Genomic DNA, 14,646 nt, shown 5'->3' with positions numbered 1-14,646 from the left:
CCGGTGGTATTTGAAGGTGCTCAAATACGTCAGCCTTGTGTCGGTAGATTTACTGGCACGTAAATGAACACTGCTGAACAGAATTCCTACACTTCGGCGTCTCCGAAAACCTTAATAAAACTAATTAGTGGGACGTAAAATCCATAACAAACGGGGCGAGTTGGCCGTGCGGTTAGGGGCGCACCGCTGTGAGCTCGCATCCGGGAGAGAGTGGATTCGAACCCCACTGTCAGCAGCCCTGAAGATGGTTTTCCGTGCTTTCCCATTTTAACACCAGACAAATGCTGGGGTTGTACCTTAATTAAGGCCACGGCCGCTTCCTTCCCATTTCCAGGCCTTTCCTCTCCCATCGTCGCCATAAGACCTATCTGTGTCGGTGTGACGTAAAGCAAATAGCAAAAAAAGTTCATAATAATATTATTAACACCGGTTGATAATTAGCAGGGCCAGAATTTCAATGAAATATCATCTCTTAAGCTGGTACACCATAAACATTGCTAACTTATTAAATATCGATAAAATTGCGTATTTATTAAGCAATTTTGTCGACATTTGTTTGGAACTTGAAACTCAAGAATGCTTGGACACAAGAGAGGAGACAAGCCCATAGTGAAAGGATGTGTTGCATCCGGGAGATAGTAGGTTCGAATCCCACTATCGGCAGCCCTGAAGATGGATTTCCGTGGTTTCCCATTTCCACACCAGGCGAATGCTGGGGCTGTACCTTAATTAAGGCCACGGCCGCTTCCTTCCCATTTCCAGGCCTTTCCTCTCCCATCGTCGCCATAAGGCCTATCTGTGTCTGTGCGACGTAAAGCCCCTAGCAAAAAAAAAAAGAATGTGGAAGTTTTGGGAAGATAAGAAGAACAAGATGTACAGTGCTAAGTAATGTTTCTACGTGCTCTTTAGAGGGCAAAACGCATTATATATACCAGACAATTATGCACATAATGTTCTTTGTAACTCTGAAGGTCTGCCAGAAATTATACGGTGAAATGTTAAGGAGCGTGAATTCACATGTCGAGCGAGGTACAGCTGAATGAAAATCGTTAGTGGTGCATATCCAACAATCATTATGCTTTTTCTCTCTGAGGGTGAAAGTTTGAGACGTAGGAAGGCATGGGTAATGAAAGAAAAGGTTGGCCAAGGTAAAATAAATGTACGTAACCTTGAAAGTGAATAGGCTGCCTCACTGAGATAAAGATTGTAGTAGGAAGTAGTGTCCCAATATTTGATGTAGGGGGTGAGCGGACAGAGGGGGGAACCGGTGGTAAATTATCATTGAAATCTTCACTATTGTTTTCGGCAGTGCACAAATCAATGTAGCATAAATGGGAACAAGCTATCAATAACCTGTAATATTTCTTTCCAGTCGTAATGCAAGACTTCATGGTGGGAGCAAGCAGTGTGGACGTGCTTCGAGGGAACAGCGCTCTGCTTCGATGCACGGTAGCCAGTTTCGTCCGGGACTTCCTCACGGTTACTTCTTGGCTTCAGGATCGTACCTTCAACATCTATCCGTCTAGCGATGGTGGTGAGTCTTTAACAATATATATCATAGAACATTTTGTGTTCGAGTAGACTTCATCCAGTGGAAAGATACTGTAGGGGCATTATTTCGGAATTCCTGGTGAAAATTTGTGGTGAAACGCACCATTGAAATGGTAATTCTGTCACATCTGTTTTCTGAAATTGCGCACGTTCGTGTCATGAAACAAATACTCGATCTACTTTAGTGCGAGTTTCTTTCACATGCTTCAAGAAAGTGGAATTATAATTGCATGTCTCTTTCAAGATGTACTATATTTTGGGGTGAGAATGGAGACTTGTACATTCATAGAAGATGATCTCGATGTAAACAATGTTCTTTTTATAAGGGTGCCCTTGCAAAAGGTTCCAATATTTACAGTGGAGGCAGCATGCAACAACCGAAGGAAAAAGGTCCTATAAACATTGCTGCCAACCCAATATGATCCACTACAACTACCGTCAAAAATCACAATGTTCCAGTAATTTACGGAGGATCGTGTGCAACAAAAGACGGAAATACGTTCCTACCTACACATTGGTCGTAAGCCTACTAGCGTGTTATGTTATGGTCTTATTATGATGGGGCAGTGGCCCATATTCATCGTAGGATAAGTTTTCAACAACACTCTGTATATCTTGTCACCAAAGTGTCCTTATTTCCTCGTTTGCTCTTCTTGCCGTCACTTTAGCAACGGTAGTGCTTCCCCACTCCCGCTGCTCACAGACGTGGTCTCCTTGGATCCACCTTGACTGATCAAGAGAGCAACATTCGTCAGTTGAGATTTATTTGGTTTAAAATGACATTGTATAAAATAGATTTCCCAATTTCCCATAATGCATAAAATAAACCGTCTGTAGGTCATGCAACGAACCAGGTCATGATATTTCGTGATATTTATATATTACATGTATATGACCAATTAAATAAAACTTACTTCACTCAGAATCAATGTAATAAACTGTATATCTCACAACATTTAGTAATAATATCTTGCACGGTTCTGTCGTTGCTACTCTCCATGAAATTTGTAAACAATACTTCAGATTCATTAAACAACGGTTCACATCCTAGAGTTTATTAATGGAGATACGATCAGTCTAAATGCTGGATAATGAATATGAGGTTTCATAATGATGGGACACGTCTCTGTGACTTGAATTCGGATTCCATTTAAAATTTAACGTCCTTCGACTTATGACTAAAACAATATTAAAATCACCTAAAGATGAAAGGTTACCAAAGAACTACCGGTAGATGTTGCTTGGTTTTGTTTTGTTTCTTCTAGTGGTTTAGCTTCGCACTAGCACATCGAAGGTTTTCGGTGGCTAGGACTATGAAGGTAGCAGCCCCAGGATTTTCCCGGTGTAGAACGATGGAAAACCATTTCCATTGGTATTCGAACCCACCATCTCCTTAACTAGGTATTGTGCCCATTATTGACAAGTTAGCTTCTATAGAATTACAGCAGTAATGCCATTCAACGAACAATCACCAGTGAACTCACTACCATGACAACTGCATGATTTTCCATTCACACATTTACCAACGTTTGGAGTTTACGTCTGACCCCTTGGTGGCATATTCCTTATCAATTGCTTACCAAGTAATTTCTTAATTGATTTCGAAACAAGTTCGAAATGTATCGAATATCTCCCTTGATGAATAATTCCAATCCGTAATTTCTCTTGGGAGAAGGAAGAATAGCTGCTCGACTAAGTGGTATGCTCCAAGCTGTCAGTGGAGGAATGGCGTGGAATGACATTGTCAGACGAATAATATTGAGTGGTGTTCCTAAAAGTAGGAAAGATCACAACATGAAGATAAAGTTGGAGTTAAAGAAGACAAACACTGGCAAATATTCGTTCATAGAAAGAGGAATTAGGGATTGGAATAATTTATGTCAGTCTTAAAGTTCTCGGTACACAACAAGTCAGCTAAGACAAGGTGTTGATCGTCATTCATTTGCCCTAACGTTTCAAGATTTTCAAAGTTCCAAACGACAAAGGCAGTGGATGTTACCTCATTAGAAAATGGATAGTGCAGTTTGAGAAAGTGGCTGCTTTAATGGTCTGGGATGAAATGCAGATGCTAGTGGTAGTCAAGAAATCGATTACAAATCTGGCTAACCTTTTCATCCAGAGTGAAACAGGAATTTCATTCTGGTGTAAATTATGAGAAGTACTTAAAGAAGAGTTTGATACAAAGGCGGAGATCCACAAGTTACTCAGTAAGCGTAAGAAATAGAAGGACGAATCGCTACCTGACTACTTTTCCGTGATGAAGGAAATCGCAAGCATGGGTGATATCGGTAACGACTTTCTTTTCCGGTCTATTATTTATGGTTTCGGGAATGTTTCTGGAAACATTATACTTCTTTATAGTGCTAAAAATCTCAAAGACTTTAAATAAAAACTTCATGAAAGAGTCAGCCAGGAGATTGTTAAAGAAGATCGTCGTCAGAGAGGGTTCTTCGAGAGTATACCTAACGGAAATAAAGAGATACCAATGTTTTAAAGTCGTTTAATTGCGGGGAATTAGGAGAAGTCAGTTTCTCATCCAAAGTAAAGTATTTGGAATGTTTTCTTTGCCACAAATTTAGTCATTAATCGGTCGACTGTTCTTCCAAAGCAAAGCAGGTAAATAGGAATCCAATAAAATGTGTCTCGAATACAGTAAGTGAGATGAAGAAAAAGATTCAGATTGGTCCCAAAACAGTCCAAGCATTGACATATACTGGATGTCATCTTAACCTCATTCTGAAGGACATGACTGGTATTTCATTGAAAGATTTTGGGAAAAAGTAATTTCGCCTTGAGGATATTTTCCCACCAAAATTCAGGTAGTGGAAGAAGTATTTGAAATTGACATTTAAGAAGTATCCGCAGACGAAATAAGCATGCTATCAGTGATTATGGGAAATGAACGCTTCAATCAATCAGAAATGACTATCAATCATGAAGGTATCCGCATAACCAAAGAAAAGCCTGATATGAGAGGAATAAGGGGGAAAACTGCCAACATGTATTGTTTGAGTGTCGATGTGACTGAAGAAGAAACGCTGAACGTAAATGCAAAGATTACAAGAGAATACGAGGGAAAATATCGTGGAACTAATTGGTATGAGGTATGTTGAACATCACAATGAAAGAAAACGAACCAATTTTCAGCACACCAAGACGTTTATCACCATCTGAGAAATCCATTGCTGACAGTCAAGTAAAGGAGTGATTAGAGCCCGGTATCATCGAACCCACTTCATCAGAATACGCAAGCCATGCTATGGTGATATAGAAGAAAGACGGATCGCCACGAGTATGCATTGATTATCGCAGAATTGATAAAAGAGTTGTCAAAGGCCGATGACACCCGTTGTCAATGATACAAGACCTGGCGGATAAGTTACAAGGATCAGTCCTATTTAGCACCCTGGATTTAAGACATCGATTTTTCCACGATCCTTTTGAGGACGAAAGTAGAAAATACACCTCGTTCGTAACACACTCAGGTCATTAACACTTCACGAAGGCATTGTTGGATTATGTTATTCTCCTGCTGTGTTACAAACAATGAGATTGTAGCGGGAGATATGAATTTACCAAATGTCAATCGGGGAGGAAATGTGAACGACAGGAAGAATGACCAACAAGTGGCAAAAAGCTGATATGAGAAGGACAGCTGATTCAGATAGTGATGGAACCAACTAGAGGGAAAATATCCTGGTCGTGGTGCTGGTAAAACCAGATGAGCCCTGTAGAGAAACCGAAGTAATAGATGGTTTAGTGATCATGAAGCTGTTTTTGTTGTAGTTAAAAATAAATGTGATAGAAAGGAAGGTCTTAAAAGTAGGACTATTAGGCAGTACCATATGGCTGATAAAGCCTGAGGCAGTTTAAAAAAAGTAAATATGATCGGTGGAAAACGGTAAAAATAATGTAAACAGACTTTGGGATGTGTTTAAAGCAATTGTTGAGGAATGTGAAAAAAGGTTTGTACCTTTAAAGGTGATCAGGAATGGTAAATACCCGCCTTATTATAATAGAGAAATATAGAGACTAAGAAGGAGGTGCAGACTGGAAAGAAATAGAGTTAGAAATGGCTGTGGAAGCAAGGAGAAAAAAAGGAACTTACTAGGAATTTGAATATACTCGTAGCAAAGAAGGCAGCTAAGGATAACATGATGGCAAGCATAATTGGCAGTCATGCAAATTTTAGTGAAAAATGGAAGGGTATATATAGGTACTTTAAGGCAGAAACAGGTTCCAAGAAGGACATTCCAGGAAAAATTAATGAACAAGGGGAGTGTGTATGTGAGGATCTTCAAAAGGCAGAAGTATTCAGTCAGCAGTATGTAAAGAGTGTTGGTTACAACGACAATGTCCAGATAGAGGAGTTGACTAAAGCTAAAGAAGTATTAAAATTTACATGTGATAACAATGGCATTTGCAATAAGATACAAAAGTTGAAAACTAGAAAAGCGGCTGGAATTGATAAGATTTCTGTAGATATACTAAAGACAATTGGTTGGAATATAGCACCATATCTGAAGTACTTCTTTGATTATTGTTTGATTGAAGGAGCTATACCAAATGAACGGAGAGTTGCCATAGTAGCCCCTGTGTATAAAGAAAAGCGTGATATACATAAAGCTGAAAATTACAGGACAGTAAGTTTTACATGCGTTGCATGTAAGCTTTGGGAAGGCATTCTTTCTGATTATATTAGACATGTTTACGAAATTAATAACTGGTTCGATACAAGGCAGTTCGGGTTTAGGAAAGGCTATTCCACTGAAGCTCAACTTGTAGGATTCCAGCAAGATATAGCAGTTATCTTGGATTTAGGTGGTTAAATGGACTGTATCGCGATTGACCTGTCTAAAGCATTTGATAGGGTGGATCATGGGAGACTACCGGCAAAAATGAGTGCAGGTGGACTAAACAAAATAGTGACTGAATGGGTTGCTATATTTCTATAAAAAAATATCTTAGACAATTAGAGTAGGCGAAGCCTTATCTGACCCTGTAATAACTAAGAGGGGAATTCCTCAAGGCAGTATTATCGGACCTTTAAGTTTTCTTATATATATGTATATAAATTATATGAGTAAGGAAGTGGAATTAGAGGTAAAGCTTTTTGCGGATGATGTTATTCTGTACAGAGTAATAAATAGGTTGCAAGATTGTGAGCAACTGCAACATGACCTCGATAATGTTGTGAGATGGACAGTAGGCAATGGTATGATGACAAACGGGGTGAAAAGTCAGGTTGTGAGTTTCACAAATAGCATAAGACTTCTCAGTTTTAATTACTGCGTTGATGGTGTGAAAGTTCCTTTTGGGGATCATTGGAAGATTCTAGGTGTTAAGGTAAGGAATGATCTTCATTGCGGTAATCACGTAAATGGGGTTATAAATAAAGGGTACAGATCTCTTCACATGGTTATGAGGGTGTATAGGGGTTGCAGTAAGGATGTTAAGGAGAGGGCATATAAGTCCCTGGTAAGACCCCAACTAGAGTATGGTTCCAAGTCCAAAGAAAAGCAGCTCGATTTGTTCTAGGTGTTTTCCGACAAAGAGTATCGTTACAAAAATGTTGCATAGTTTGGGCTGGGAAAAACTGGGAGAAAGAATACGAGCTGCTCGACTAAGTGGTATGTTCCGAGTTGTCAGTGGAGAGATGGCGTGGAATGACATTAGTATACGAAGAAGTTTGAGTGGCGTCTTTAAAAAGAGGAAAGATCACAATATGAAGACAAAGTTGGAATTCAAGAGGACAAATTAGGACAAATATTCATTTATAGGAAGGGGAGTTAGGAATTGGAATAACTTGCCACGGGAGATGTTCAATAAATATCTAATTTCTTTTAAATCATTTGCCGGCCCCGTGGTGTAGGGGTAGCATGCCTGCCTCTTACCCGGAGGCCCCGGGTTCGATTCCCGGCCAGATCAGGGATGTTTACCTGGACCTGAGGGCTGGTTCGAGGTCCACTCAGCCTAAGTGATTAGAATTGAGGGGCTATTTGACGGTGAGATAGCGGCCCCGGTCCAGAAAGCCTAGAATAACAACCGAGAGGAATCGTCGTACTGACCACACGACACCTCGTAATCTGCAGGCCTTCGGGCTGAGCAGTGGTCGCTCGGTAGGCCAAGGCATTTCAAGGGCTGTAGTGCCGTGGGGTTTGGGGTTTGGTTTGAAATAATTTAGCAAAAGGCTATGAAAACAACACATAGGTAACCTGCCACCTGGGTGACTGCCCTAAATGCAGATCAGTATTGATTGATTGATTGATTGATTGATTGATTGATTGATTGATTGATTGATTGATTGATTGATTGATTGATTGATTGATTGATTGATTGATTGATTGATTGATTGATTGATTGATTGATTGATTGATTGATTGATTGATTGATTGATTGATTCCATCCCCTGGTGGTGCAAGGAATAGTATTGATCTGCATGGATGACATCATAACTCCCGGCAAAGACGACAGTGCAGCATTACAGCGTTTGAAGCTGGCGCTGGATACAGCTAAAGCATATGGAATTGTACTAAATAAGAAGAAATGTAACTTTCTTAAAACTAGTATTGAGTTTTATGACATCTAGTCGAAAATGACAAAATCTACCCTTTGCCAGAGAATACTGCCTCTGTTATGAACTTCCAGGAACCAACAACTGTAAAACAGGTCCAGAGTTTCTTAGGCTTCTCTGGGTACGTCTAAAGTTCACCCGGAACTATTCTGCTATAGCAAGACTACTAAGCGACTTGCTGAAAAGAGAAGCCGAGTACACGTTTGAGAAGGTATAGAGAGATGCATTCACAAACTTGAATGCAACACTTTGCAACAAACCAGTTTTAAGAATCTTCAATTCTTCTTATGAAACGGAACTTCATACAGATGCCAGTAAACACGGGTACGGGACTGTTCTCCTTCAAAAAATTGTGACGTACCCACTCGGCCCACAGATGGGTGACAAAATTATAACGTGGCGGGTCACTTTAATATTAATATAAATAAATGATATCTCATTGTTCCTCCATAAACAATATCCCATGGGCGCCAGCATTCTAGCTTATGGCTTGAAAACGAAAGTTGATAATTAATAATAATAATAATAAGAATAATAATAATAATAATAATAATAATAATAATAATAAATTCGTAAGGAGACTCAAACAACTCCCAGGGCTGGGGTGACGGAACACAAATCATTAAGTACGCTAACTTGGAATTTAAGGATCATGAATAATAATTTCAGAAAATACAAATAAAAACAGCTATTTATTAGGATGAAAAACGTGACGTAACGGCGTATTAACGAAATCTGAACTTACGGAAGCAAAAGAAAAATTGAATGAAATTAACTCTAAGAAAATGTACTGTTGCGCGAAGACTTGCAGTAAGTTATACCATTAGCTCACTATTTGTAGACTCTGTTATCTGGAAGCTGATGATTGATGGATTACTCGTACCGGCTGCGTCATCTGTTGTTGGATTCCAGTCCTACTTCAGCTTTTCCTGCCTTTAACACTTCCTACTGCACTCTCCAGCTCTTGTCGGCGGGTATATAGCCGTCAAAATCTCCCTCCATCAACCATATCACATGGTCCAGTAAGATTTGAGGTCTTATCCCTTCTCCTATGTATTGCTAGGAATCCATCACGTTGCTTCATTACGTTCATTCACATAGGCCGAAATTTCCCGCTGAAATAAAGCCTCAGGTAGCGAACTTCGAAAAGTAGGCGTTCATAATGTTTCAACTGTCTCTGAGCCTGAAACAAGTAGCACTTCCGTTGAGGGCTCACACCTATACTTTGCCACTTATGTTTCACTTGTTTTTAAAGCAGCTTTACATTCACTCATTATCCAACATAACAATATTTTACAAAATTACATCTTGATGATTCCACCTACAACTTAATTACAACAGATAATGTTTAACACATAAAAGTTTCCGAAAAAAACACACACATTATAACTTAGCGAGTTTCAGATGTCTCACTTTCTCAAATGTTCATCATCTCTTGCAGATATTATGAATCCAGTGTATGCAACACTTGACAATTCAATTTATATATGTACAAAATTAACACAAAGAAAATATATCGTATTACTCTTTCAAGTTTTTTATACGTTCTTGCTGTATGTATATCACTTCACACACGCTAACACAATGACGTGGTTTTAGCCTACGGTAAAATTATTGCAAGTCTTTAGGATGACTTCATATAGCCTACGGGGAATATACAAATCTTACTCTGCAATATTAACGATCCTCGTTATATATAAATCAAATTCTAGATATCCCACACATGGCATTACATAAAGAGAACGGACGTAACCGTGGTAATGAACTCGTGTCACTCGTATACACACACATCGTGTAGAAAGCAAAACAAAACTTAGGAAATTCCACCTTCCAGAGAGCGGACGCTCCTCGCTGCGACAGGTATATTATATAAGAGATAAGCGTGGCCTATATTTCAGCTCTACGGAAAATCCACCGGACTCGTAATATATTTACGTAAACTCCTAATGTTGTACGAACCCAGTAAAATGCAATCGCCGTCAGATAATTTATAAGCACAAGGTCCTAGTTTCTTATGTATACGATAAGATCCTTGATATCATCATATCATCAATAAAAACCGTGGCGAAATCCCCTGTGTCACCACCTAATGCAATATTTAATGCTCTAATTAAAGCTGCAGAACTTGTCTTCGTCCCGTAGGGAACTCGCTGAAACTAATACAAGCTGTAATTATGAATAAATGCTGTAAGAGGCCTGTCCTCTACCCTAAAAGGAATCTGCCAAGAACTACTTCTTAAATCAACAGATGAAAACCATTTTTTACCCTGAAAACCCTGAATTAACTCTTCAGTTGTCTGCGATTTTAACTGGTCAGCACAAATACGTCTATTCATATTTCTCGCGTCAATGCACAGTCTAACGCTTCCATCAATCTTAGGCACAACGATTAAAGAATTTAAATACTGGCTATTTGACACTTCAATAATCCCATCGGCTAATATAGCTTGTATCTGATCGTCAACTGCCTTGTCATATTTGTGTGGGATAGCTTACCGTGGCCCGCTGAAAGGACTGTCATCCAGCACTGAAAAAAGAATGTTCATAAACATGTGTTTTACCGGGTCTCTTAGAAAAAATCTCAGCGTGTTCACATAACACTGCCAACAATTCGTCCCTCTGGACTTCTTCTAATTTACTGTTACTCGCAGCTTCAAATAAGGCATCCTTCTGATCCTCTTTCAACCACAACTGGCATAAATTAAACCCCTCACTGGCTTTCTCCTCATATTTAGAAACCTCAATAACATTCCACATAGCACGAACATTCGTTTTCCTCTGAATTTCATTTTTCAGTTCGAGTTTGACACACTTATTATCCCACTTCAGATTTACCATTGCATCTTTGTAATCTAACTGAGCAGATTTCAAAGTCAACCAGTCACATTCCGAGATTGGATTACATACCAGGTGAGGAATAACCAAACATACCTGTACTGAAATTTAACCCTCTATACAAATCGGCACCGCGACTTGCTTGCATATTTGTTTCGACTTTTTACCATCAGCTGTAATAATGAATGTAGACTTAACAGGCATCTCTTCCATCATCATACCCTGTTTAACTAAAGAGTCATACCATTCTGAGCTAATACATGATTTCTGACTTCCTGTATCAATTAACGCATTAACATACGCCCCCCATACTTCTAATTGAACCACAGGATTAACCACTTCATCACCCGAATCTAAATAATTATGATCTGGTTCACACATAAGATCTTCCTTAACATCTAGGTCATATGGCAATAGTTTCATAACACAGTTTCTAAGTATTTCTTGGTAAGACTGGAATTCTGACCCAGCATTACAGCCTGCATTTAGTTTAAAGGTTGCGATCGTGTACCTACACTTGGCTCGTTAGTAACTTGTCCTCTGACTTGTTGGGCATTTCCCGTTCTATTTTCAGTTGCTCCAACCCTACCGTTATTCCTTGGCTGAAACTGATTACGATTCTCGTAGTCTTGCTGTCTTCTATTGTCCCTTGGTTCACTATGAGGAACAAAATTATGTGAGTTTCCTGTTCTGTGCCCAATGTTTCCTAGTGCATCAAAACTCCTTAATAACTGCTCCATTTCCTGAATAGTTTTAATACTTTGCATGCACGCTGCTTCGCGTACTCTGTCCGGAAAATGTCGTAACAGTAATCTGACTACATCAGAATCAGCCATGTTTCCGTCTAAATTCTGGCAAATCATAACATGTGACAAGAAATACTCAGTCATAGAGACGCCTTCATTATGTTTGAACTTCCCAAATACTAACCTTTCTCTTTCACGGCTTTGAACGTTTTCGTTCCAATATTTGTCTGTGAACTTCGTCTTAAATTCCTTCAGACTTTTCATGTTACTTTTATAGACTGAAAACCAGGAACGCGTCTCTCCCACAAAAGCATGATCAATAATGTCGATCGCCTCTTCCCAGTCCATAAACCCTTTCTCTATCCGTTTCCCAAACCGTTCTTCTACTATTTTAAGGAATTCTAGTGGGTTAGTTTGTTTCCCATTGAACTTCGGTAATTCTATTTCCTTACTGTAAATCCCTCCATGACTTTGCCTCTCAGTGTTACGTAGCCTTTCTCTTACTTCTCGTCGTATGCGTGCTTCTGCCATCGCTATGCGGTTCTCTACATCTTGATCTCTTCTTTCAATTTCATTCACTACAGTGTTCTATCTTTCTTTCAACGTCTTAATTTCCACTGTATTGCCTTCTACCATCGCAAACTTTTCTCTTTGTTCTCTAGTGTTGTCTTCTATTATACACTTAACCGTATCGATATTGTTTTGTACCTGTTCCTTAAATTCTCTTATTTCTTCCTTTGGGTCTCAACTGTATTATTAATACCTGTCACCTGTGTCTCTAACTCCTTTCTGGTGTTGTTGCTTTCTTTTTCCATTAATCCCAACAACTCACTCCTCTGCTCTACCAATTTCTTTTCTACCTCTTGTTTGTTTTGCTTAGTTGTCTCTTTCTGTTCCTCTATCTGCTTGTTAAATCTTCCATTTGGTTTAAATAATTCTTGCAACTGTTTGCTGTGTTCGTCCATCCTTTTATTAGCTTCGACCTTGTGTTCATTCAATGCCTTGCTTAATTCTCGTTTAGTTTGTTCTAGTTCATTTTTAACTCTGATTTAGTTTCCTCTATCTTACTTAACATTAACTGCATCATTTCAAGTAACTGATTATTATTACTGTCATTCTTAGGGCTAACCTCCGCCTCGCCCCCATCGTACTATCGTCTGAATCTAACGTAACTTCGTCATTCCTACTCTTATTTCCTTCGCTATCTTCGCTCCGATTATCAGTATCCTCCTCTGCGCATTTATCTACCTATTCCTTAGAATTACTTAAAGTACTACCCTTCAGCGCGTGCCCACTACGCAGCGTCCTGTCTTTCTCTTCTTGCTCAGCCATGCTACCCCAAAATCAAACACACAAGAAAAATATACTGTGGATACACAACTGTTACCCCCAAACTACTGATTTTATCCGTTCTATACAAGTACTTAATGATTTACGAGCCCCACACTTGCGGCGACAATATGTGACGTACCCACTCGGCCCACAGATGTGTGACAAAATTATAGGTGGCGGGTCACTTTAATATTAATATAAGTAAATGATATCTCATTGTTTCTCCATAAACAATATCCCATGGGTGCCAGCCTTCAAGCTTATGGCTTGAAAACGAACGATGATAATTAATACTACTACTACTACTACTACTAATAATAATAATAATAATAATAATACGTAATGAGACTCAAAAAACTCCCAGGGCAGGGGTGGCGGAACACAAATCATTAAGTACGCTAACTTGGAATTTAAGGATCATTAATAATAATTTCAGAAAATACAAATTAAAAAGCTATTTATTAGGATAAGAAACGTGACGTAACGGCGTATTAACGAAATCTGAACTTACGGAAGCAAAAAAAAAAATTGAATGAAAATAACTCAGAAAATGAACTGTTGCGCGAAGACTTGCAGTAAGTTATACCATTAGCTCACCATTCGTAGACTCTGTTATCTGGAAGCTGATGATTGATGGATCTCTCGTACCGGCTGCATCATCTGTTGTTGGATTCCAGTCCTACTTCTGCTTTTCCTGCCTTTAACACTTCCTACTGTACTCCTTACATAAAGTCGTAATGAGTCCTAATTTTAAAAGCAAAACCACAATGGGTTATGTTCATGGAGAGAATACACTTGTATTCTTCCGTATTACGGAACAGTAGCGTAACTAAATTTATAATAAAAGCTCTCCTCCCCTATACTAGTCAAAACCGGTCTCCCGTTGACTTTACATCTGGTCATTGAGATAACAGGTCCCAATGAGAGTAACGCTTGAGTAGTATATACTCAGATGCGAAGTGAACTAGGTTGAAGTCTTCTCCGATGGGCAGACGTAGAATCGTCGTAAGAGTGTCTTCCAAAAGTACGAGTACCAGTGTGAATCTGAATACGAGTAAGAGTGTCCTCTCCAGCTCTTGTCGGCGGGTATATAGCCCTCCATTAACCATATCACATGGTCCAGTAAGATTTGAGGTCTCATCCCTTCTCCTATGTATTGCTAGGAATCCATCATGTTGCTTCATTACGTTCATTCACATAGGCTGAACTTTCCCGCTGAAATAAAGCGTCAGGTAGCGAACTTCGAAAAGTAGGCGTTCATGATGTTTCAACTGTCTCTTCATAAGGTGGAAAAGGTAAGGTGTCTCGTAACCTTGATGACGTACTTTTCCTGGAAATGGGCTGCAATTAGCCTGCTGACTCTGGTCACATCACAACGGCTATTGGAAAATTTACTGCAAGCTATTAATATGAATGATGTTTAAATACTTTACACAATATGTGGTTCGTTCAGAATACGTTACAGCCGCGATACAAAGAAATGAAATGATGATGTGAAATGGATGATTAAAATCCTATATATATATATATATATACATATTAATTTATAAATGACCTATCAGTGATTAAATATATACATCTTATCAATTAAATACACAGTTCAATAAG

At 39.1% G+C, this 14,646-nt stretch overlaps 1 protein-coding gene across 1 annotated transcript in view; it reads left to right on the top strand.

Moving 5' to 3' along the window:
- Window positions 1-14,646, top strand: part of LOC136863821 (cell adhesion molecule Dscam2) — a 760,504-nt gene that overhangs the window by 195,385 nt on the left and 550,473 nt on the right. Inside the window, exon 2 of the mRNA XM_067140158.2 lies at window positions 1,373-1,534. Within this exon, the coding sequence (XP_066996259.2) occupies window positions 1,373-1,534 (162 nt within the window). The remainder of the gene's footprint in view (window positions 1-1,372; window positions 1,535-14,646) is intronic.

Source organism: Anabrus simplex, chromosome 2 (genome assembly GCF_040414725.1).
Source record: "Anabrus simplex isolate iqAnaSimp1 chromosome 2, ASM4041472v1, whole genome shotgun sequence".
Lineage (NCBI taxonomy): Eukaryota > Metazoa > Arthropoda > Insecta > Orthoptera > Tettigoniidae > Anabrus > Anabrus simplex.
Note: the sequence above shows the minus strand (reverse complement) of the source record. Positions and strands in the feature narration are given on the sequence as shown.